General features: G+C 36.5%; 1 protein-coding gene across 4 annotated transcripts in view; it reads right to left on the bottom strand.

Moving 5' to 3' along the window:
• Positions 1-27,286, bottom strand: part of RUNX2 (RUNX family transcription factor 2) — a 219,645-nt gene that overhangs the window by 14,683 nt on the left and 177,676 nt on the right. For all 4 annotated transcript variants that reach the window (XM_077161957.1, XM_077161955.1, XM_077161958.1 and 1 more), the window contains exon 7: positions 20,527-20,688. In XM_077161957.1, coding sequence (XP_077018072.1) covers positions 20,527-20,688 — 162 coding nt within the window. The remainder of the gene's footprint in view (positions 1-20,526; positions 20,689-27,286) is intronic.

Raw genomic sequence — 27,286 nt, 5'->3', positions numbered from 1 at the left:
GTGAATAGCAAATATCTCAGTCCAAAAAGGACTGTCCTTACTGGTACCATGTAGACTATCAGGGCCAGAGAAAAGGAAACTGAAAAGGCTGGGTCCAAGCCAGAAAAGACATAAGTTGAAAATCAGAATCGTGAAATTCCTGTTGCGACAGAAGGTCTATGAAAGTGAATGCTCTCCACAGACCACAATCCACCATCCCTTGAATGCACACACTGTATCTGCAGATAGAACTTGAATTCTCTGCTTCTTTACATAGGACTAGATCTGCTCCTCTAAATCTAAAACCAAATCAGTCACAGAAGAACCTATAACCTAGACTTGTACTGATCCAGAAGAGAGCCCCAGGGAAAGGAATCATCCTATCACCTCTACTAGACTATAAATATCCTTGAGAACAGGAACTCTATCCTACTTATCTTTAAATACTATAAACTCCTCTTGGAGTGAAGTATATTAAGTATTTAAGTATATATGTGAAGTTACCCATACCAAACTCTGAAATCTGTTTCACAACTAATTATTGTGTTGTGCTTTGAAACTTATTGCTTTTCTGTATATATACTATTTTTCACAAAAAAGAAAAAAATTTCTTCTGGCCTCCAGTGTTTAGGAGCAGCTAGATGGAAAAATCTGAAATAGTGGAATGGTAACCCATAACAAACTCTGAAGTCTTTTCTGTAACTACTTGTTGAAGTGTACTTTGAAAATCATTGCTTTTTCTTTTTTTTCATTGTATATATGTTATATTTAACAATAAAAAAGCTTAAAAAATAAATGAAACCACTAAATTAAAAAAAGTATATATGAGAGGAGAAAATGATGGCAATAACAGGTTTGACCTAATATCCTTGCCTTGAACTACAATTAGTGTGTGTTTTCTGATGTGTCTGTCTATTTTCAACCAACGTATATACCTGTATTCACCTGGACCAAAGGGCTTAAGTTAGCAGCAGATCCAAAGCTCTGCTCTGACCATCAGGTTTGGGGCATCTCTTGTTCTAACCTGCTCCCTGGCTTGTGCTCTTATCCTGTGAACAAAAATTTTTTCTGGCTTCTTCAGAACTGGGAAAGTATCTTGTCCCACACAAATACTGACTCTCAGAAATAATAATTAAATAAGAAGATAACATCTCAAATTTATACATCACTTTCTAAGTTTTAAGTGTTTTATATACATCTTTTGATTTCACCTTAACAAAAAGCTTCTGAAGCTGTCATGACAGGTACCAGCTGGCAATGAAGTTTGATCAAAGAAAGAAAGTACCATCTCAAGGACACAACTAATTAATCACAGAGTCAAAATGAAATTGTTGGTTCTTCTAATTTGTGTATCTTTTTTCCCCTAGATTTGCCTCATTAGCATCTACTACTTTTCATCTTAATAAAGTCCTAATAAAGAAAAGGAAAGTATATCCTTTAAAGCAGGAGATATTCCAATTGAATTTTTTTAAAGCATGATGACTGGCATGTCTTTCCATATCCCCATTTAAATCCAATAACACCAGGAAAAATTGACTTACATTTAAAACAAATTTTCTCTGTTGCTATGATTTAGCCTAAAACCATGCACACGAGTCTTCATATTGCCCTGAGAGTGTTCCCTATGTAACTTCCAAATTCACGTGTAGTATAGTAACTTGTTCCTCTGACAGACCCAGAATTTTTCATTCAAGCCCTGTACACAGAATTAACTCAAAACTTCTGCAAGAGAAATGTCTCTTTTAGAGTTTGATTTGGCATCAATTTCAAAGAGCTGTTTGTATATTTTAGAATATGTAGAATTTTCCTTTGATTGAAACTTCACTTTTAACAATGGACAAGAGATGATTTCTCCGCTGAGTGATTTAAACAAAAACAAACACATCTTAGTTATACAGCCTTGTTCTCAGTGTGGTTTTTCTGAGAGAAATCAAACCCTACAGATTGTTAAACATTTGGCAAAAACCTTCAAATAGCCAAAGCCCAAATAGTGAAATTTTCCTTGTTGTAGGAGATAAACAAAGAAAACTGAAGAAAAAAACAAAAACAAAAAATAACAAGACCTCCTTTCACTTTCTACTCTGCTCAATAATGTCTGTCTCTCAATATACACTCATACACATACACACCCCTTCAGAGGGGTTTCATTGTCAATGTTTATTTCTGGTGCTATAGTAATAAACTCGCCACAAATGAACATTTTCAACATCTGTTTGTGGCTGCTCCCAGGCTCCTTGTATTTCTTTAGGACATGAAGCCCTCTGTCTCCCAAGTGTAAACAGACACACCTAATTATGTATTAAGGTGTCTGAGAAAAAGTACTTGTTTGAAGTCCAAAAAAAGGGGGGTGGGGTAGAGGGAGGGACTGGTCCATTCAGTCTGCTGTGGGACAAAACACACAGTAGTGCACAGTAGTAGCTCCTCAAACAGTAGAAGTTCCCTGCCTGCCAAGAAGACAAAACCCCAGCCCTATTTTTCCCAGCCCAAGAATAAAGTCCAAGGTCCCTCCAGATGTGGATCAAAACAGCTAGTAACCATGCACTGCTGAGAGAGATAGTGACACCTGGGACCCAGGACAAAATTTATTCAAACTTTTCATAAGAAGTTAAGTTTAAGTATAAAGAGAAAATGAGCAAGGAAGGAAATAATTAATGGTTATGTACAACAATTAAAAAAAAAACATGCCAGCAGCCTATGAGAAATGTAGCAGGAGGAAATTATTCTAGTGCATTAGAATAACAGAGTTATAGGTTCTGGTCCTATCACTGTCCCTAACTAACGGGGGAATCGTGGTGGAGTCCCTTCCCCTCCCTGAACTTTACTTTCCTTGCCAGTAAAATGAAGAAATTTGACTTAATTATTCTGATTTTACTGCATATTAAACTCAGACTTCCAAAAATACCTTCAAACATTCTACTGGAAATATTACTTCTGTTAAAGAAAGGTCCACAATTCATTAAAAAAAAATAGTACTAGCATTTTTTTTTTTTTTTTTTTACATGGGCAGGCACCAGGGATTGAACCTGGGTCCTCTGGCATGGCAGGCAAGCATTCTTGCCTGCTGAGCCACCGTGGCCCACCTAGTACTAGCATTTTTAAAAATAAGATAACAGTACCCATTGTGCAAAAAAAAAAAAAAGAAAAAATCTAGATTCTCTTTCTTGATACAAAATGCCAGTTAGAAAATTCAGAATCTTTTCCCACACATAAAAAACAAACACATAATCATAACAACAGTTTGCAACAGTGGCCCAAAAATATTGGCAACACTATTGGCTTTTTAAGAAAGGCTTTTATCATTAAATTTAGCAGGAAAGGAAGTTAAAACTAACTTTAGGCTCACACAATCAATGGAAAGATATGTTACATGAAGGATTTCTCTTTCTTCTTTCTTTCAAATTCTTCAAGTAAATTATTTTTATTTATCTGATGTTAAAGTAAATATTTTATATCTTTCCAACTCTTGAAGAGCAGGATAAATTGTCATACATGATTTAAAAAGTTTCCTTGCCCATGTATCACAACACATATTTGAAGTTTTAAGATTTTATTACTATGTATATTTTTAACTTCTTGGAAAAAATTTTAATTTATTAAATTGAGAAGTAGATTATTTCTACTGTTATTTATGGATGGAATTGGGTGGATTTTACTTTATTTGGGTCCTCAGACTTGCATCAAGTATGAAGCATTTGCTACTTAGTAAGGATTATCGGTGTTATGTCCCCAGGGGTAGCCTGGAAAGACCAATATTGTAAAAATCCCTCTTAGGATGATACCGAACAAGTTTTTATAGCAAAGTCTGGTTCTGATATGGAGATGCGTGACAAGGCACAGTGAGAAAAGCACACTATTGGAGCCAAAAGACAGAATTCAGTCATTTCTCTTCCCCTTTCACTGTGTGACCGTGGACAAGTCTAAATGTCTCTGAACCCTAATATCCTATTGACAGAATAAGGTCTATAATGTTTATTCTCCAATGAGTTGTGAAGATTAAATGAGATTATGCCTATGAATGTGTTTTAAAGTACTATCTAAATATTACTGTCATTATTAGAACTAGGTCTTGCTATGCACTTATTTTTACTATCAACTGTGGACTCAGTTGTCATCATTTTTTCCATGTTCTTTCATACTTAGTCGTAGGCTCTAACATAGTGTTCCTTATCTGTTAACTTTAAGTAATTCCTGCGAACAGAAAAGCCATTATTACAGATGACCCGTGTGTCCTGACTCTTTTAAATTTCCTCACTCCCTAAAGCAGAGGAGCAGACTTCGAGTTTCCTTCAGATGGCTCCTTTCTGGTTATGTCTTCAGGTTTTCTCTACATGTTCTGTTTCACCTGCTCAACTGTCCCCATCTTTGGTTAACCCAGGCTTTAGACTAGCATCCTCCAGAGACAGTGGCTTGTCCTACTGTCTAAGTCCACTTGTCATCTAACTGTACCAGACCATGGGCCTCTTTATATCCAATCTGATACTGAAGGGAATCCAATATTACCATCCCAAGGATTTTGTTTATACAAATATCTTTATTCTTCCCCTGTTTTCCCTCAGTGCTACCCTATTAATTTGTTCTATTTGTTAGAGCTTGCTTGCTTGTTTGCTACATTTTTAGGCAACTGAAGCATTTCACCTCAAAGTGAATGACTCAAGTTTGCATTCCATATAACTCAAGTGATACTGCTTATTTGATTTTTATAAACTTTTAGAAAGATTTCTTTCAAATTTTTAACTAGAAGTTTATTGAAAAGTTGGTGTTAAGGGCAAGCCACTGTGGCTCAGCAGCCAGAGTTCTTGCCTGCCATGCTGGAGACCTGGGTTCAATTTCCAGTGCCTGCCCATGCAAAATAAATAAATAAATAAATAAAAGTTGGTGTTAAGAGCCTTAGGTAGAGTTCAGTGAGACAGTTATGATTTTTTTCCTCTTAAGTACCAAGGAACATCACAAAGAAGAACAGGACAAAACAACTTAGCCATCTGCAGGGACCCACAGCATAAACCACGGTTTTGAAAGTCAAAATTAGCACTTCAAATGCTAGCTTGGAAAGTCTGCATAAATGATTTTCAATATGATACTGCAGTGTTATAGTGAACAGCGTCAAAGTTTTAAAACTGAAAGGGACCTTGAATGTGATCAAGTCCAGCCCCCATCTGACAGAGGAGAGGAATTAATTATACTCGTCTGTACTGTAAGGACTCAGACCTTTTGGCCCATAGAAACAACCTTCTTTGCAAAAAAGCACACTGTCTTTAAATATTATTCCTTTTAAAAATGATTTTTTTTTTCTGTGACTTATTTGTTGATTCTTACTCTGGTTTTTTATCCTCCTCACATTAAAACCTTTGACTTCCATTCCCCTTTATTATAGTATTCTAAGTGAAAAGGACAGAAAGGAAAGTTAAAAACTGGGTTTGAAAGCCAAAGAAACAGCTAACCTGTCATCTGGAGTTCCAATATGTAGTGTTTTCAGAGCCCTTGGAATTGCTGGATTTCCCATCCTATGAGATGTTGATACCCTTGAACTGTATCTTCTTTTGAGTGCTTTGAGCTTTGAAACTTAAAATAAATCCATCAAATACATTTTAAGTAGATTAGGTCATGGGGGAAATGTGCTCCCCAGACCTAGATTTTACAGCTCTCCTTCTGCCCTTTAAAACAAACTAACAAGCAAATAGTTTGGGTAGTTTTCAACACTCACACCTCTGCACTCTGGGACTTTAGGGAGAAGAGGCAGCATATATCCCAGGAGAGGAGGACTCTTACAGGAAATGTAAGAAAAACTGCGTGTATCTTCATAACATCTTGACTAATTTCTAGATCCCCAAATTAAAGGTTTGGGGGGAAGAATCTCTTATTAGAACATAGCCCAAGGATCTGAGAAGGGAATAATAGCTTACTACAACTGCCATGCTGACAGTCTTAGCTATTTAAAACCTTCTCCTTGAACCTTAGTTTGTGGTTAATGAGACTATGCTTGACCAAGTTCCTTTAAACTAAAATTCCTTTCAGTTTAAAATATACCCCAATTTCTCAGTCCCCTGTGAATTGTCCTGGGTGTTGACTCCATGCACAGAAAGGAAAAGTTGTAGTGTTCCACAACTTTGTGGAACTTTGTTACTTTTCTTAAATGCAGGATATTAGCTTCAAGCCTGACCGAATGGCTAGCCCCTTGCGCCCTGGGGTCTCCTCACTTCACAATTGTTGCAACATATTCCCTGCTGTGGTCAGTTATCATCAAACGAGCATCTGCATGGCCAGCCTGGTCACACCAACGTGGTGAGTTTTATTTCATCTCCTCTTAAAAGAAGTAAAAGGTATTGCTGTCTATAAAGGCTGTGAAAAATACAAAAACACACCACCTAAAATTTAATAGGATGAGTAGAAAATATAATGCTGGTTCAGTCTCCAAAATTAATCTCATCATTGCATTTCACTGCACTGCACAACGCCAAGGAAGGGGAGGTACTGGTAATAATCAGATTAATGTGTCAATGAAAATAACCAAACCCAACATTTCAGCTCACAAACAGGATTACTGTACGGGATTGAATTTTCCAGGTTGGCATTTCTGTTTCACCTAATCAATAAATTCCTGAGTTACCACTTCACTTTGGGGTACATCAACAGTGTTCAAATATTAACTAAAATTTTATAAGATATGTTATTATTCATTTTAAAGTTCATTACTAAAACATTTTAATGATATAGACAAAATACTCTGTCACTCTCTCCAATTCAAAATGTCTCCATCCCCATCACTTGCAGGGAAGTCAAAGTCACCAACCTCTCACCAGAGTGACTTCCACAGCCTCACAACATTCCTTCCTTCCTCCCTCACTCTCTTACAGTGCTCCACCCAACAAAGTGACCTTCTGAAAAAAGAAATCAGGTTATATCATGATCCTGCTTATAATCTGCCACGGCTTGTCAATGCACATAGTGACATATCCAAACTTCTGACCCCAAGCAGTAGAGGCCCTACAGGACCCCGACTCATCCCCTCTCTGACTTCATCTCATCATCCACACACTCCAGCAAATGGTTCTTTTTTTCCCAAAACCCCAAATTCTTCCCACCTGAGGGTCCTTGCACCAACTTTTCCCACTACCTAGAATGCCCTTCCTTCCCCCGATCTTCTCAGGGTTAACTTTTTCTTGTTAATTATATCTCGGCTTAAATGTTTCCTCCCCATTACATCATCCTTTTTAACTTTCTTCCTTACATGTATGCTGTATTAATATTTTCTTATTTTTGTCTAACCTTCCCTAGTAATAACTAGCATTTATTGAGTGCCAGGCATTATTCTAAGGGATTTGCACATATTAACTATCCTTTAGTCTTCACAACAACTGTTTGAGGTTGGTGTTATTATTATTATTATTATTATATACTCATTTAACAGATGAAGAAACTGAGGTACAGACTGGTTAAGTAAGTTACCCAAGATCACATAGCTAGTGAGCAAAGAAGTCTGAATTGAAAGCCAGAGAGTCTGGCACCAAAGATCAAGCATTTAACCACTATGCCACCCACCAGTAGAAAAAGCTCCATGGGCTTTTCTGTCACTGTGTTCCCAGTGACTAGAACAAGTGCTCAAGGAATGAGTGAATTTAATGTTCAGAATAATTTGTCTTTATAAAGCATTTTATTGGGTGGTCATAAAACACTATGACAGTAATATTTCACTAAAAGGAACTTTCTTATGGTTCAAATGATACTTTATCTAAATATATCTAATTTATTTAATATAGAAAGCCTAGTCCTCTCTCCCATTAATTCTATTACTAACAAAATTCACTTATTCTTTTGTTTCATAACCCTCAGCTTGTAAGATTTTCATTTCCTCAGTAAGTGACATTTCAGCATAACCACTCTCTGATTAAGAGGGTGCAACACAGACAAGCTACAAAAAATCAAGAAAGAATATGTAATATGTTGACAAAATAAAGTTCCTTTATTTTAAATTGAACTGGGGGGTTTCAAAATTTATCTTTAGATTCTGACTTATTAATAAGCACATATATGAGACTTCCCCTTAAATAGAGGTTTAGCTGTGGTCAAGTGTCAAGAACTAAATGTAAAGTTCTTTGGCATTAATTGACTTGATCCCAGGTTGCTTCTCATCAAAACCAAATGAAACACATCAGAATCAAATGAAGCACAAGACTAAGTTTTTCATGCTATCTAGTATTAGTTCCTGTTAATTTAGTTCATAAATCAAATGCCATATCAGCCTGTATTGTTACTATGGATATGGTATTTAGTTTTCTGATGAGATGATAATTAATTCTTTCTTGTAAGAAAATCTACCCATTCAGGCCTCAGTTTAGAATCACAGACCTTCAAAGCTTTATGGTAACTTGCAGAACATCTAGCCCAACTCATTTTACATGAGATGAAACTAAGACTCAAAGAAGTTAAGTGACCTGTTCAAGAACTCAGAGGCACACCCCAAATTAGAAGACTGGTTCCTCAATTCCCAGCCAAGTACTATTTCCAACACACTGCTAATAACGCTGAGTGTTTATCACTATGCCATATGAATAGGACTTGGAAGAAATACTTTCCTGTTAAACATATCAATTCAACACAATTCTTGAGCAACTACTACTCTATCAGTGTTGCATTCAATCCTTTTGGATGCATGTCCCAATTTAAAATCTTCAACCATTTGCTGGATTATAGAGGTTATCTTAGGTTTTGTTAACCCTTTAATAGGTACCTGTGACTCCTGCCCACTTCTAAGATTAGAAACAACTTTAAATTGTTCTATTAATTACTTCAGCATGTCAAACCCTTTTCTTTTTGATATCTTTTAGGTCAACTCACCACCACACCTTCAAGCCAGATTGAAAATATAGTGTTTTCCTAAGGCGTTGTCTGAGAGCTTATGGATTTGTGTGTTGTTGTTTTTTAAATGATGAGTACCACAGCACTATTATCAGAATTTTTCTTTTTCAAAGCCTATTTTTATTTCCTTTGTAGTATTTATTTAGAAAGGGCTCTTCTTAAATAATGTATGGCTTTACTGTGACCACATAAATGGCTTTATTATTGATTTATTATGAATCACTGTTCTTCTTGGCACAAAGTGGAGGGTATTTATAACCATCATTATATTTGTTATTATTATTCCATTAACTATGGCATTATTAATAATTACAACAGGTAGTTGGAATGATGACCATTTTGGTTGGAGAGAGAAGTGAACCTTGGATTCAATGGTCTTATCCTAAGTCTACCGTGCTTGCCTGCATTTTTAGGTTGGTCACTTAAGGCCACAGTCACCTGAGAACAGATACGACCCCCTCCTGCTTACGAAATCCTTTGAAATATTTAGGGACATGTTGCCTAAGTAGCATTTGCTTTTTAATTTACATGACTCTGGTGGGCTTGAGATTCATAAATTTCCTGTGAAAAAAATTTAGAAAGTATTGTCAAATGGATCCTAGATCTGCCTCACACCAAGTCACTCAAATTCTGACCCAATTTAATAAAATATGCCTTCCTGCTTGCTTTGTAGGAAAATAAGAACAAAAAAAAAAGGAATCCAAAAATGACTATGAACTGTTCAAAATAAAGTACTATAGGTGGGTCTAAAAAAAACAACTGTTAGAGTGAAAAATGGTAGGCCTGCCCCAATTAAGATGGTAGAGTGAGATGCTTCAAGGCTCCATGCCCCTACAGAAGCTTTGAACAGCCAGCAAGAAGTGGCAGAAACATTTAAAAAAAAAAAAACAGTTAAAAGATTGCAATTACAGGTGGGTGTCAAATCAAGAAAAAGGTCACTTAAAAGCGGTAAGATCTTGAGGCACCCTGGCTGGCTGGCCCCTCCACCACCCCTCACTTGCTTGGTGCAGAGCTGGCCCATGCTTCCACTGCAGATCCCTGGTCCTAATTCTGGAGGGAGTAGAGTAAACCCCTGCACATAATGGGAGCATGCATGTCTGGCCAATGTGTCTGGTGGTGGCCAGATAGACTCACCATTCCAGAACTTGCCCTGCATGTGGAAAGCAGTTCACAGAGTTCTTATACAGAACACTGTAGGAGAATAGTCAAGTCATGCTTTCTGGGACAAGAGGTTGCTCGCTGTATGACATACAATGCAGTGTGCAGCACTGTGAAGAAACTGTTTCCTAAGAAAGAAGGGACATGTGTATCAGTGTAAACGGGGAAATTCCTAGGGCCACATGCCCAAGTCAAGAGGCATGCACAGAAAGGTTCAAGGAGGCCCCTATCCTTTGGCCTGGAGTTTTTCTCCAACTCATTGTATGGATAAGCCCTGAAGAAAAGTACTCACCCAGGTCAAATCTGCAAAGACTGGGAAAGATATTTCTCTGCATCCCCCTCTTTTTTGTTAGCTCCTGGTATTCAAGGAAACCTCTGTCATAATACTAGCTGGATATAAGCTTAAGGGACAATTGACGCAGTGTCTAAATTCCAACAACATACTTAAAATATCAAAATGTCCAAATTTCAACAAAAGATTATAAAACATACAGAGAAATAGGTAGTGATGGCTCAGGTAAAGGTGAAGATGAACACATTAGAAACACTGATGAGGAGAACCAGACCTGAGACATCAGAAAAAGACTTTACAAAAATGGTCCTGAATATGATCCCGAAAGTTAAAGGAAAGTTAAATGAACAAAAAACTAAAGAAAATCAGGAAAATAATAGATGAATACAAAGATTATAACAATAAAGAGATGGAAAGGCAGTGCCATGGTGGCTCAGTGGCAGAATTCTCACCTGCCATGCCAGAGACCCGGGCTCGATTCCCAGTGCCTCCCCATGCAAATAAAAAAAAAAATTAAATAAATAAATAAAAAACAAACAAAAATAGAGAAATGGAAATTATAAAAAGGAATCAAGCAGAAGACCACAGTAACAGAAATTAAAAATTCCCTACAGGGGTTTAATAGCAAACTGGAATTTATCGAAATCATCCAGTCTGAGGAGAAGAAAGAGGACAGAATGAAGAAAAGTGAACAGAGTATGAGGAACCTGTGGAACACCATCAGGCAAACCAATATATACATTGTGGGTGGGAGTATTAGAAGAAGGATCAGAGAAAATATGCAAGGAAATAATGGCAGAAACTTCTCACATTTAACAAAAGACATAAATATATACATCCAAGGTGCTCAACAAATTCCCAACAGGATAAACCCAAATAGACCCATATCATGACATATTATAATCAAACTGTTGAATACCAATGTGAAAGAGAGAATTCTGAAATCTGCAACAGAGAAGCAATGTATCCACAAACAAGCAAGTTTCAGTAGGATGAAGTGCCAATTTCTCATCAGAAACCATGGATATAAGAAAGCATTGGAAAGACATATTAAAGTGCCGAAAACAAAAAATTGCTAAACAAGAATTCTATATCTGACAAAACTGCCCTTCAAAAATGAGGGAGGAATTAGACATTCCCAGATGAACAAAAGCTGAGGGACTTGATCACCACTGGACTGGACCTACAAGAAATGTTAAAGGGAGTTCTGCAGGTTGAAAGAAAACAATATTTGACAGTTGACTGGTGTTGTATGGAGAAATAAATAGCTCCAATAAAGATGATTACATGGGTAAATATAAATATCAGTACTACTGGATTTTTTACTTATAACTCTTTTTACTTCTTAAGAATCTAAAGTCAAATGCATACAATCAATGGTTTTGGGACTCAAAATAAATAAATATACAATTTGTGACAAGGACTACATAAAGGTGGGAGAACAGAGGGGTGTAGAAACATACTTTGTACACTATTAAAGTTAAGTTGGTATCAAAGCCAAGATGACTGTTATAGAATTTAGGATGTTAAATCTAAACCCTATGGTAACCACAAAGAAAATACCACAGAATATGTAAAGTCACAGAGACAGAAAGGTAATTAGGGGTGGGGAGTAAGGGCAATGGGGAGTTAAAGCAAAATGAGTTTGGGATTTCTGTTTGGGATCAAGGCAAAATTACAGTGACAGATAGTGCTGCAGGTACTACAACACTGTAAATGTGATTAACTTCACTGAATGGTATGCTTGGTAGGGGTTGGGTTGGGAATATTTATGTTGTTTAAATGTCTCCACAATTAAAAAAAAAAGAAATGATAAACTAAGAAAGATAATGACAAATTCAATACATGATACTGGATGGGAACTATGAATGGGGGAGAAAAGGCTCAAAAGGACAATATTAGGTCAAAAGAAAACATTGGAATATAAAATGTAAACTTTATATCAACATTAAATTTCTTGAATGTGATAACAGCACTTAAGGTGAATACATAAGTGAAGTTCCTTGTTCCGTAGGAAAGATACACAGAAGTACTATGTTTTCAAGGAGTATGATGTATGCAGCCTGCTCTCAAATGTTCAGAAAATAGATGACAGATAGGTAGGTAGGTAGGTGGATGGATGGATGGAAGGAAGGGAGGGAGGGAGGGAGGGAGGGAGAGAGGGAGGAAGGAAGGAAGGAACAGCAATGGTGGCAAAATGTTAATATTGGTGGATCTGAGTATCCATTGGTGTGGGAGTATGCTGAAGTTCTCTGTATGGGGACTGTAGCATTTTTGCAGCTGTCCTGTAAGTTTGAAATTATTTCAAAATAAAAACTTTTCATAAAAAATAGGAGAAATGCAGCTCGACAGCAAGTGGTAAATATGAGAAAACAGTGTACTATGACTACCAAAAGAATTAAGGCAATTTTAGCCAGCATTAACTGAGGCCAAGAATAAAAGGGGAATTTGAGTCTGGGTGCCAGGTATTAAGAGGGATAATGACAATCTGTAGTGTATTTAGAGGTCACTGGCCAGGAAAGTGAGGTGACATGAACTCTATCATAAAGAAAGGGCTAAAAATATATATACGAAAGGAGAGGAGTGACAAATTTTTCCTGAAGAAGACTTTGTGAGAAACGGCAGTTGTCAAAATAGATCTCTTGCCTTTTTCCAGAGGAATATATTTGCTTCAGTTTATAACTAGATGAATATAATTTATTTTCTTAAAGACTTTGACACTTTATTACATGATGGCTATAATTAATGTCAGACCCTAAATGAGAAATAAAAAAAATCAAATTTGGTCATCTGATTTCATCAAGCTATATCTGAAGTATGTTTTGGCATTATTACTAACAGTTAGCAGCAAGTTCTGGAAACAGATGCAGTCTTGATATGTATTCTCAATATGAAACACATTGCAAAAAGGCTTAAAGATAAAAATATATACTGCTTATGCACACTCTTACCATGCTATTTCCTGTCTTTATCAGCAATAAAAGTTTCTCTTGTTCTGCCCTCTTTGTTTTTCCAGGTGAACAAAATTTTTTCTCCTTTCCCCTTTTTTTACTTCTACACGCCTATCTTTTCCCTTTTTTTCCTATCTTCTTTTCCACTAATATTTGTTTCATTAAACATTTAGTGAGCACCTACTCTGTGCCAAAAATTGTGCTACGGTATAAGGATTCAAGACAAAATCACTGTCTTTGAGAACACTACTTTCTATAAAAGGAGAAAGGCATGCAAATTATTATCCTAAAGAAAGATAGATGTATATTCAAGGTGTGTCAAAGCATAGAGATGGGATACAGATGCATGTAGATGAGAGTGATTCACTTTTGAGGGAAAGGGTGATTGGGGAAGGCTTCCCAGGGGAAGGGATACCTGAGAAGGATCAAGGAGGTCCTTCTTGGCAGATGCACAGAAGTGGGCTGGCATGGAGGCATGAAACAGTATAATTCTACAGTCTTCCTCAATAAAAAAAAAAGGTTTTAAATTATGTACACCTCTGCCAGGGGTCCTCAAGAGAAAAGGCATACCCTTCACTTTGGAGAACCAAATATTCTGGGTGATAGCTAAGAAGTCAACAAAATGAATTGTTATTTCTAGCTTGGTCTATTATATGATTGAATTGGAATATGAATGACTACCTAATGGTAAATATTTAGGCATTTGTTTATGGGGAAAACTAAAGGAAAAAAATAGTAAAAATGAATCAAAGATAATTTCGACCATTTGATGACAATTTCAGAGACAGAGAAAATGCTTCCCTAGGAAGGAATGCATGAAATATTTTCTAACAGGAAATATCAGTGATAAAAGGAAATGGGGAGATGGTATTCCTAGATGCAGAAAACACTCTTGATTTTTTAAAAATATAATAGCCTATTTCTATTTTTGAGGCTAATTATGCCAAGTAGTTTTTCCACTAGCATTTATCTAATAAAGTAAACTTCCCTTACTCGAAGTCCTAAACACAATAAATCGTGGACACACATCATCTTACTCCTTTTAGAATGTCTGAGATATTTAGATAGGCAGTTTTGAGTAATCATTTACACAGGACCACTGAGGTGCAATAAATTAACCGGCTTACCTGAGAGTACTACAAAGGATCTTTAGTGATACTGAAACTAATACTCCATTTTCCTAAGTTAAACTGCCTCTACCTTCTTTCAGATTCCAGTGCACCATGGAAGTCATTGTGCCATTAGAAAATTAGGTTTAATTATTTTGGTGAATCAAGGCTCAAGCTCCCAAACTTTCCACTAAGAAAAGAAGGAGACTGCAGAAAATCTTTTGATAAAATTTATAGCCATGTCTTTGCCATCCCTGGATAAGAATGATTCCCCTTTCACTACTAAATCTTTTCTCCGTGTGTGGGTAGTTGTACATGTGTTGGAAATAAATCCTCACAGTTGTCACCCAAACAACCGATGAGCACCAAGTATGAAATCAGAGACAAATCATGTACTAAGGTTTCATTTTAAGCTTTGGAAACTCAGTCTAGCTATAAATAAAAGTAAGAACAGAACCCACTTCAGCACCGGAAGTCCAGGTATGTCCTGAAGCTAAGCTCACAGCAACAAAATAAAAATACCATCACTACCTGTGTCAGAAAATAGACTATTTTTAGGGAAAGCAAGACGAATTTCAATTTATAGAATGTAAAGATAACCCGACCAATCACAGTAGATACAACAGAGAAGAATATTGAACATGCAACTGTTAACATAGGGCTTGCCTTTGTTTAGGGTCCATTAATTTTAATAACTTCCCCTCTGTGGCTTTAAACAGAGAACTTCTTCAAAATAAGAGCGGCTCCTATTAAACTTAATTACTTGCCCATGGCTGCCATGGCAGAGGTATGTCTACCAAACAGGTGGCTCTTAATAAAGGAACAGTTCTGAAGTGAAAAGTAGATTTTCTAGTGTTTTATTATAGTTGCTTTAACTTTCTGGTTTATTAGTATTAATTGCTGGAGTTTTCCTTTTAACCTTTCTTATGAGTTTGCTCCCTCCTGTGAGTTAAAATGTTTACATATACTTGGCACATTACTGAAGCTGCTAGTTTCAAAAATTTCACTCAGGGGGCTTTTTAGAAATTTGGTTATAAAGGGCATTTAAAAAGGAACTATATCAAATACCAATGGGTTTGAAATTACATGAAAAAATCCTCCTGACAGACCTTAAGTGATCAAATGAGTATTTTCCACAGGCAATTTCTAGATTTTGTGGCAGTGACAAGTTTTTAATAACTTTATTTATTAGACCAATGCCTATTCTGCTGACCTTTGGAAAGAGTTTAATAACTGAGAGTCATAAAAATGGAGACATCTTCAATAACCCTATGCAGTTGAGTAAGTGGAATTTTTATATTTTTTAATATTTTGAAAGAAGAAATTCAAGAAAAAAAGACTCTTCAGAAAGATTACAGTTCTTAATTCTGTTCCACACAAATAATAATAATAATCCCAAATCACAGAGAAAAATCCTCCAAAGAACCTAGTATAGCCACCCGTAGAGCAACTGAGGCAGCCACCTATAACCTCCCCTATGCCTCTAATAAATGCATCCTGTATTTTTAGAGACCTCTAAGAAAGAGATCCTCGGGTACCATGATTTAAATAATGGACAAATGCTTGCATAAATCCTTTCTACTTTATATATGCAAAAAAGTGATACACACTTTAACTGAAATTACTTCATTCAGATGGGTGGGAAAGGGGGGGAATTATAGTGCTTCCGCCCTATATAAGCCTACATGGATTCTTCTTTTGGAGGCTACAACAGCATACTCTGAGCCACAAGTTAAAGAATAGATCGAATAAACAGTTGTTCTTCTTTCCATAAGAAGGTAATTTGAAAGTCAGTAGTTTTTTACTTATATAATATTTTTTAATGAACTCCAGGAAAGTAATTATAATCTTTGTGTCAAACCTCACAAATACTTTGAACATCAAAAATGCCATGGAAATGATAATATAAGTACAATTATAAACATACAAAAATTTGGCTGTGTAAGCCTTGCTGGTCATCACCCTGTCACTCACTGCTCTTTAACAGAATCAATGAGAAATAACCTTGGCTATCTCTGTACAGTGAATACTCTTTTAGGACCATATAAGATTAAATACATTATCTACTTAAATACAGATATATGATATTATATGATAAGGCCACACTTTGGTGGAAGGGCAGAGGGAACAACCTCTACAGGACTTCTTGTGAAATGTTACTCACTAGACTGGTTTTTCATTGGTAGTACTTGATTTTTATAATTCAGCTGAATATGATCCAAACTCATTATAATAAGGTAGAATCTGCATGTCAATTACATGCCAATAATGTATTATTTAGTTATATACCTATAATTGTTATTATTTGGTTGTTATAATATTTAAGTTTGCCCAAGGTTAAGGAAAGAGTTTCTGAATTTGGTATTATATTACACCCATGAACTTCAAGACATCTAGTATCATATTTTTCTCCGCAGTACAGTAAGGATTGTAGGTAGCATACCTTTATCATTTTACTGTATCTTATTTTATATATACCTTGCTTCCAAAAAGGGTCTAAAGACTTTACAATATCATTGTCTATTAGTATAACTCATTAAGTTCTAGCACTTGTAGCCACACTTGAAAAATTTCTCAGAAGTAAGGATGCCAATGGGAAAAGGTGTAAAATTGGATTCTCTGAAGGTCATTACATAGATTAAATCTTGGTGGTCTTTTAGGATAAAATGGAATTTATTTAGAAACAATCCTTTCTGAAGGAGCTTTCTGGTTGCATGTATTCCTCTGATCCACTGGAACAGAATATGATTATGCCTGGTTTACATACAAATGTAACCCAACAGCATCTTCTTCTTTCTGACATTATAACAATAGTTATTTTCAGTTAATATTTTATTGACTTTTTTGTGAGAATGGCTCCTAATACTTTTAGCTCTGTATATAATTATTGTGCATCTATAGAATAAGAATAACAATGGCAAACATTTATTGAGCACTTCTGTGTGCTAAGCAGTATTAAGTGCTTTATGAGAGAAATATAAATAACTTGTGAATATTAACTCATTTCAATATTTAAATATTCCAAGGGTTTTATATATTAACTATGCCCTGTGGTGATCCACTCTAAAGTAAATAATCCCCTTTAAACATTTAGATTTTCGGTTATTTGATTCATTTACGACAGGGCTTGCCTTAAAATTATATATTCGTATACACTATTGACACAACAATTTTAGCTTCATAACATCAGTCACAATCATTTTAGCACATACTGTGTGTCAGGCCTAATCTAACCATGTTACATCCAGTACTCACTTAATCTTCCAATAAACTTATGAGGTAAGCATTATATTTCCAACTTACAAATAATAAAACCAAGTTTCAGAGAAGTAAGAACCTTGCCTGATAAATGTATGAGCTGAGATTCAAACCTGAGTCTGAGCCTCCAATTCTACTGTGTAACAGTCAGGAATTTTATTCTCTCACCCACTATCATGTGAGAATATTTTGTATATCCTTTTAGATAGAAATATGAGACTGATTTCTTTATACAACACATGAAGTGTTCTGGAAAACATCTTAAGAAGTAACCACAGAACTGTTCCAGGGTAGGGATGGGGGTTAACTTTGGCACAGACAGAACATAATGAAGACTAGAGATATGGGAATGGACTCAATACAAAGGGTTTTAGCTACTACAGCACACACACATCAAGAACAACAAAAATTCTCATTTTTAGGTTTTACCTGTTAGATGGCTCTGCGCCACAGACCCTAGGGACTGCTTGAGATGCAGAGATTAAAACCACAACTATGCTGCCTGGCACCTGACAATCTATGAGACAGGCTCTTCTCTAAGGAGATTCCAAGGATGAGTTCCCAGGGAAGGGAAAATGGCTCTTACTCCAAATGCCTTGACCCTGTGACCTATTAGTGTCCTGGTGTGCTAGCACAGCCCACACGCAAGGACAAGGGCAGGTAAATCAGGGTTCCTCTAGTTCCCCAACAGTCCAAGTCTAGTTGTTTCTTGCTGTTTTCCTACATGCTGACAAGAGGGATTTTCTGATCTCATCTCTTTAATGTTTATACAAACGTCCTACTCTGGCACCATGTTACTTTACTAGTAACAACTCATAGAAGCATTTGAGGTAGGAGGCAAAAACTGGACTAAAGCCAGTTTTAAACTAGTTTAAAGCAGAGGCTCCTTCCTACCTTTGTCCTCAGACTGTTACATGGCTGAATAAACCAATCAGTTTGAGCTCCTACCTCCTCTTCAGTGGAATGAGAAGAGTTATGTGGCATTCATTTAGGGAAATAAGTAATCATAAGTAAATTGACTAAACCTGGCTGATCTAAATTACCAGATGAATGATAAACAATAATAACTACCCATTTATGTAGTTTTTCCAATGTTGTTTGCTAGGTTCCTTTTATAATGCTTTAGGTAAGTGTCAATAAAGCTACAATCACTCCCTCATCTCTCTCCTCCAGGTACTGCTAAAGGACAAATAGCAAAATCTGCTTCAGCCACAGAGGTTTGGGCACATGGAAGCCCCTGGGGGCCCTAAACAGAAGCAGGTTTGTACAAGCCTTGTTCTGTCAACATGTCGTCTTGGCACTACGTAAAACAGAGTGGAATCTAGGTAGGATATATGGAAGGAATGACCAGAACTAACTCAACAGCATCAAATATTGTGCCTTCAGTCCCATATCAGTCCTCGCTATCCCCTCTATGCTTCACCCATCCTTTCCCGTGTCTATAAGTGATATTTGCCTGAAACAAATAATGATTCCAATCAAAGGAAATGATAACTAAAATTCTATACTCCATACAACTTCCCCCAAATATCATGTTATTCATAAAAATAATAGCAGTCATAATGAAGAGTGGAAACACGGTTTTATAAAGAATCTTGCAGTTGTCCCTCCACCCCTCTTCCTTCCCTACTCACCCCCACAGGAATCCATCTGCTGCAGAAAATATGAAGGCATTAGGACCAGAGAGCCCTTTCCTGCTATTTGCTTGAGAAACAAAGCTTTCCCTCCTCCCAAGTTGAAAGAAATAAAGGAGTCTGAACTAATCAAAACCTGCAAGCCTGCTGGTGGAGCTTCAGCTTGTCAGTGATGCAACTCAGCGGAGTGAGTAACGGCTTCGAGCTTTTCAGAAAATGAGAGAGAGAAAAAAACAGAGACAGACACAAAGAGAAAGAAAGAAAGGCATTAACCTGGCCAGGAGTCAAACAGGTGCACGGGGCCCGAACGCTGATAAATATGGGATCCAATGGTGTGTGTGTGTGTGCGTGTGTGTGTGTGTGCGCCTCTGTGGGTCCATGTCCTTTACTTTTTAGCGGACGGCAATGTTGTAGCTTGTATGCTGGGGGTATAAAAAGAGTTTTTGTTTTAATTTTATTCAAGATGCATACAGTTGACCAAGGCCCTTTAACTTTTCTCTACTTGTCAGTCTGAAGTCTTTAGGGACACTGTCTGGAACTCTGTGATGAATTCTCCATGATAGAGAGGGACATCCATGTCATTTAGCACACATACTTACACCTTGAGACAGACTTCTGTGGTGTCTTTTGAACAGTGGATGTCTCAGCACCGGGGCATGTCATGGTGAGAGTGACAGCAGCATGCTATCTACATTTCATAGGAAGGCTGCCCCTGTCCTGAGTCAACCAATCAGAGGCCACATGTTGCCCTTAAAGATTCTTTAAGGCCTCAATGAATTTTGAGTGGTTAATTTCTAATAAGGCTCTTAAATTTACAGGTGCTCTCTCTTGGAACTGGTTAGCTTAGACTCTTGGGATTTAAAATAATAAGGCTTTAGAAATGGAGGGCTGAGTCATCAATTCATAATCTGGTTTATAGGGAGAAGTTAGGAAAAGAAGGGAAAACAAGCAGAGGAAGGCCAGGCATAAGACCCTCAGGAGAAGGCCCTAGTTATGAGATGGTGCCCACCACAGGGAATACAACTCAGCATGGCAAAAACTAGGTGGCATAAAATAGCATCTTAAGAAAAATATGCCATCTTTGGTTGATTTGTAGTTCAACTTAAAATGTACAAGTGTTCGATAACCCTGTAATTCAGAAGCCCTAGTTTACTGATTGTCATATCTTTGCCCACATCCCTCAAACAGAAAATTACTCTGGGCATAAATAACACAGCATTTGCCCATCCCTTTTCTTCCTGACCCCTGTACAGGGTGGAGGGAGTAGCAGTTAGTTAAAGCACGGTCTTTACCTGAAATGCGCCTGGGCACATCGGTGATGGCAGGAAGCCCAGTGCCCCGTGTGGAAGAGAGTGGGGTGGTGGAGTGAATGGATGGGGACGTCATCTGGCTCAGGTAGGAGGGATAAGATTGGTCATAGGACCATGGCGGGGAAGACTGTGCTTGCCTGGGGTCTGGGAAAAAGAAAAAGAAAAATCTTCAGTATACCAACCATAGAAATATGCAACCTAAAACTCAGATAGATTAAATCAGAAAAAAAGAGAATTCATAATAACCTACAACCCCATCCATTCTGGCCTGTACAACACTAAGCTTTCTAGATTTCGAGTATCAGTGAACACAACAAAATGGATCAAACATAAGGACAATTTGTCTCTCTTAACACTTAAATATTTCTATTTGGAAAGTCTAGCAAGCATTTAGAAAACAATCTGCCTTGGTTATCTTTACAAAGTGGAATTATGTTTCATTTATTTTCTATTATTTCCTAATACCATTCCAATGATCATATAGTACTTATTTTTTATAAGAAAATGTGTTAGAAAACGTGTTTGAACAATTAACTTCATAAAAGAACACACAAGCTGTACCTTTTATTCCTCCATATCCAGACACTAACTTTCAGGTATGCTTTTTGGTTTTTAAATCACATAATTTCAGTACAGTGCATTTTCTCCCCAGGCAGGTCACCATGATGGGACTCTCTAGCATGAGGGGGTGGAGGGGAGGTGGGGAGGCAGGGATGAGAACACAGGCAGCAGTAAGTAACAAGAATAGAAAGGAAGAGAGTAGGCTACATTTTTACCATGCTAAAGCTAAACCAGAAAATAACCTTCGAGAAAGAAAGGATGACTGAATTTCAAAGTCAACTACAATTAAGGACTGAAAAGCTTCAGTATTATCTAGTTTCAGTGTAAGCATATGAGTTTCTGACAGTAAGAAAAGGACCCAAAACAAGAGAATCTGACAGTAAGAAAAGGACCCAAAACAAGAGAATAGGGAAATGCTTATAATCCTATTAGAATGTGTTTAAAAGATGTCACATATTTGGAATATGGCCTAATGCTACCTACAGTCACTATAATAATAAAAACAACGGGTTGCCAACTAGCTCAGGTTAATTGCTGAACAGTAATAATATCTTTTGGTATATTGCTGTGGGGTTTCTTGGAGGTACAAACTCAAGGTCAAGGAGATTTATCAAAAGAACTGCAGTCTGCATAAGAAAAAGGTAAATTTGCTGTATGTTTCCAGAGCTAAAAATAGGTGTTTCAAATTATTTTGCTCTTATCTGATGGCTAATCAGTTGTAATAAAATTTCTCTTAACAAATGTTTCATGCTAATTGTAAAAGTTTTAAGCTAATTTTAAAAATTTCAATATAATAGGCTGTTCATAAGACAGTTTGGTATAGTATAATAATCTGTGTGATCTTGAGTTAATTACTGGGTAGCTTTGAGCCTCAGTTTCCTCATCTTTGTAAAAGGCAGGGTACTAATACCTGAATCACAGAACTATAAGAATTGCTTAAGAAAAGCATGACGAGAGCCTAACACAGAGAAGAAACTCAATAAGTGTTCATTCTTGCTTTTTTTAAAAAAAGCTCTTGGTACGACTAGGACAGTTCCATGATTAAACAAATCTGAATTGTAGTTAATACACTGGGCCTGGGTTTTGAATTATTCCTAAATCACCTATCACTCTCTGAAAATGGAAAGCTTTATCTTCTAAAAGTACTAATATATTTGAACAGTCAATTCAGGTTTCTCTCTAAAAATAAAAATGATTATAATAAGACAAAGGTTTTGAGATGGATCCTCTTTTAAAACTTGTTTTCTGTATAGTCAGAGCCACTTAGTTTCAGCTTTTTGTTGTTTATTTGTTCAATTCAGAAACAATGTATTTAAAGACTGTCTAAATAGGACATACTTCCTTAAGTCAAAATAATTAAATGTATCTGAGTATTTACCTGATATTTATAGACATTCACTGATATACAGAAATTTTTCATCCAATTCAATTTTAAGGAACATTTACCTGGGTTTACAATTTGAATAAAAGTGTAGTACTAGAAATGGTTAACATAAATGTCTCTTTCAGAAATCTAAAGGATATTTGATTATTAAAATAATGAAGTTTTGTGCTTTAAAACTTTCAAGAGTGAGATTGTATAGATTGGCAACATTTCAAATGTGAGTGACTAGTCCTCGCTATATCTGATTTTGACATACTTCCTTGCCTTGCACCATTAATGAAATTCACTATTCAGAGCAATGGTAAACGATCTTCAGATGGAGAAAGATTCATTCCTTACAGCACCGGAAAGCAATGTCATGGAGGCAAGGCCTCTCAAGCAACATTCTCAGTAAGTAAAAAGGACAAGCACCACTTAGTTAAACATGTTGGACACACAGGACTCCAATTAGGATTTGAGTTCTAACCCAACTTTACCAGATAATTCCTGGGAAAATATTTAAACCTATATATCCCTCTTCTACTGTAACATGTCATTACTAGTAATATAGGGCTCCATGCCTAATAACGAGAAAAAAATATGAGATATAAAAATGATGGAAATGTACCATTAAAAAATTAGGGCACTTTCCTTGGATATAAAATACAGCCTTAGAGTTCTCCTTGTGCAGAAATTCAGCCTGGTAAAGTGGGAAATGAATGGGTATTCTAATGAGGACATCTGAGTTGAAGTCCCAGTTCTGCTATTTATACGTTGTCACCTCAGCTGGGTTAGCTAACTCTCAGAACCTTAGATTCCTCATTTGGAACATATACCATGGTAAACTGAATATAGAAAAGTGGACATGCATACTGTATGGGAAAACAAGCTTAGGAATCACAGCTCACGACTATGCTGGGCAAATCACTTAGAGTTTTGAGGCCTCAATTTTCGTCTATAAAATAGAAATCATGAATCTATTAGGGTTGTTGTGAGCATTACGTGAACTATGCTTTATCTGAGAAGGTATCTGGCACTGTTAGCATATATTAAGTACAGAATAAATTGCAGTGATTATTGTTATCTACAAAGCAGATACAGTAATAATTACCATCATGTTTGTCTGGAAAATTAAATGAGATAAAAGCATTTTGATAACAAACGAAAAAAAAAAAGCATTTTGATAACTATAGAGTACCATATTATTCTCTTTAGGAATATGCATGGTTAAGGCCCTGCTGTGTGATATGTCTCTTAATGTTGCTGCGGTTTCATTTATTCATCTGTAAAATGGAATATTAATACTATCTCAGAGAGTTGTGAGATTGAATAATATACAGTAAATGGCATAACATCATCATCATTGTTCAAAAAAATTTAAAATATGGCTCTAAACCATCTAGGGAAGCTAGTTGTCTAGTGTTATTCTTGAAGATGTACAAGATCAAATGCAACACAATCTAGAATAAAGCTTGGCACGTGGTAGGTAGGTCTCCAATAAACAACTATTGAATGAACCTTCCAGGGTGGCTTGAGTGAATAAAGGAGTATCATAATGAAAGAGTAATCAGGCATTCTTTCATTTCCCCATAAACTGTAAAAGAAGAAATGAATTTTAGTTATATTAGTGAAGTTTTAGCTTTTATATAAATGTCCTGATTGTAGGGATATTTATAGCACAACAGTCGTAAAGGACAATTTCACTTTTGGTTAGGTCTTCTCTAAAGATATTCAAGATTAAGAAAAATAACTTCCCACTATGCCTAAATAAATAAGCTCTTTCTTTGTTTTCTGTCTCTCTGAGGACATACTGCAGTCCAACCAATCTCTTTCAAGGTTTCCATACTAAGATTCTATAACAGTGACCTACTTAAGGAAAGAGTTACCAAGAGAGAACTGCCACATAGGGTCTTCTAGATCTGGTATAATTTTAGAAAGAGTATGGTAACCTTAAAAGAAACGAAAAAAGCTGAGGTTTCCAAATACCCCAGACCTTCTCTAATACCCTATCCTGCGGAAGAGCGACCAATCTCAGTGCCATCATTTCTGGACTGGTTGATCTTGGACAAGTTACCCAGCCTCTCTCAACTTCAAGTTTCCTCACCTATCTAATGGGGATTAAACAAGAATAACTTCTTCATAAAGTTGTTATGAAGATTAAATGAGATATTGCAGTAAAGAGCTAAGCTCTTCACATTTACTGGGAAAAAAAGCAGTAAATGTTTGCCAGAGTTAAAACCACTACTTTTACTGAATCTTCATTCTGTATTTATGTTTATAATCTGTAAGCTCTTATTCTGAGCTCAATAATTTTTCTGTGATAATATGGCAGAGACAATTTTTAGAGAGCCTCCTGTAGCATTTAGTCCACAATTTAGAGAATATGACACTGTTAGTCACGTTCAATACCCCTTATGATCGTTTAACCTTAATCATGCTCCTTCTTAGTCTTGGTGTCTCCCAAACCAAGAAAATCTAGCCTTTTCAATGTATTTTCAAATACTCTACACTTTGACCTTTTCAATAGTTTAGTGGGGGGAGGGGAGAGAATGATTGTAAAATGCCTTGTCTGCCTAAATGCTCAATCATAAGAAAATATAATCCTATCATAAATATGAGTATAGCATGTTTGCTTTTTTTTCTGTAGACAATTATTAATGCTTATGGTGGAGAAAAGTCACCTTAACCTGATCTCATAAACAATTTCTGAACTCAGCTTCCTGAAGAAACCTGAGACTTCTGAGATCCACTCCTCACTTGGCTGAGTGTGAGCAAGTTATAGATTTTTAGGCCCTCCAAATCAATCCTAAAGTTACTAACAGGGAAGGGTACAAGACCTAGCTCTGAGACTAACCTATCAATTACCCATTAACAAACAAAAATCTATCTCCATCTCAACCTCAGGTCTCACAGGACAATTATACTCCATTCTTTTTCTCTGACCCAGTCAGAGTTAAACTGATTTGTCTTATCTTGCCTGCTAATACCTGAAGGGAAGTACCATGCCCCACCACTCCAACATAGATAAGAATATCCTTGTTTCCTGTGTCTCAGACGGCCTTGAGGTTAGATCTGGGTGACTTGTAACGACTTATAAGCAACCATAAGTTTTCAGATAACTGAACAGAAATGAAACTATTGTTGAATTTCAATATTTTAAGGTTTTCTAAAAACTACAATTCATTTTTTCAATATGGTAATCTGCAGAGACTATACCTATTGTTTTTCTTGCTACATTATAGAAATTAAAAACATTGACATTTTATATGGATATGATGATGTAAAAACAAAATTATTGATATTGGCTTTTTTATATGTATACACACTCTTCATAGTTTGGAAAATCTGAAATACTAAATATCACATGAGCATTTAAATACTACCCCGCCCCTCTTGCTCCCCAAACTTCTCTTCTACCACCTGAAAAAGGGGTGGTAAAGGGAAGCTATAATCAAATTTGACGCGTAGCATAAACTTGAGAGAGAAAGGTCTTTCCTATATAATGAGCCTCCTCTACTTCACAAGCAGGATATGACTAATTGAAATGACTAAATGGGAGAGAATTGAAAGATGCAGAGGACTTGTGTTGCTCCCAAAAGCCCTGGAGATGAAACCCATGAGAAAATAGTTCCCAGTGCTAAGTGTCAAATAAAATTACCAGACAAGTAAAATCAGGCTATTAGACCCCTCAGATCTGCAACTGCACCCTTCCAGAAGAAATCAGTGGTTTCCTTTTTGAAAGTAGACCCAAACTAGCTCTTAAGAGCTCAGGTTAAATTTCCCTTTCTTGAAAGTCATAAAATAGAACTAGTCATTTGACATAAGGAATCCCTTCAGCATTCACTTCAGCTGGAGTAAAGTCTATCACAGATACAGCTACTCTCAAACTGCATGGCATCACTTAACAGAGTTTATATTTTAAACCAGAAGTATGTCCAGAGGCTGCCCACACTTTGGAGATAAATTCTCCAAACTCACTGAGTCAAATGCAAGGCTCTTTTATAGCTGTCCCTTTTTCCTCTAACCTGTGTAAATGGCCTTTATGGTCACCTGCCACCTTAGCATGGTTTTTGAGGGGAAAAGGGAATTTTGCATGCTGTCCTGGTGAATCAACAAATTATCAGTCTTTATTGTGATAAACCACTACTGCATGCCTATGTGCCAGTACAATAATCTGAGGGATATATAAGAAATAAAAGACATTTCCTACCTTGAAAGCGCTGACAAGCCTTTGGGAAAGTAAGACTAACAGGCACAAAAAAATAATTTTTAAATGTTCAAAGCATTTGAACAAAACATTCAAAAAGCATCACTTGTATTTATTCAAAAGCCTGAAGATAGAAATGAACCATGGAGTACCAATGTCAGAGTTGACATTTTAAGTTCTTCTAGGGGGTAGTGGTCTTTCAGCTTAGGTTTCTTGGAGAAGATTGGTTGCAGCTGTTTTGTATTCTATAAACCCCCAAAACATAAAAGAACAGAAGGCCACGTACACAGGGGGTACTCAAAAATACTAATTGGGGGAGGGATGTTTCAATTTGTCTTTGCATCAGGCAAAATGCAACAATTTATTTAGATCTGTGGATATGAGAAAAGCAAATTCTCTTCTATGAGCTGAACCTTAGCTTCTGAAGTTCAATAACTGGTATGAGGATAAGGAGGGGGTGGTTGTGCACTCCCTAGAGTGACATATGAAGAGTTTTGGTCTTTAACAGTCTTTATACTTTCCAATGACTGAAATTTCATGTCTGCATAATTGTACTCTAAATACTTGGGGTCACAAGAAGAAAAGAAAGAGGAGGGCAGGTGGTTAGAAAA

This window comes from Tamandua tetradactyla, chromosome 5 (genome assembly GCF_023851605.1).
Source record: "Tamandua tetradactyla isolate mTamTet1 chromosome 5, mTamTet1.pri, whole genome shotgun sequence".
NCBI classification, from domain to species: Eukaryota; Metazoa; Chordata; class Mammalia; order Pilosa; family Myrmecophagidae; genus Tamandua; species Tamandua tetradactyla.
This window is presented reverse-complemented; position numbering and strand designations above follow the sequence as displayed.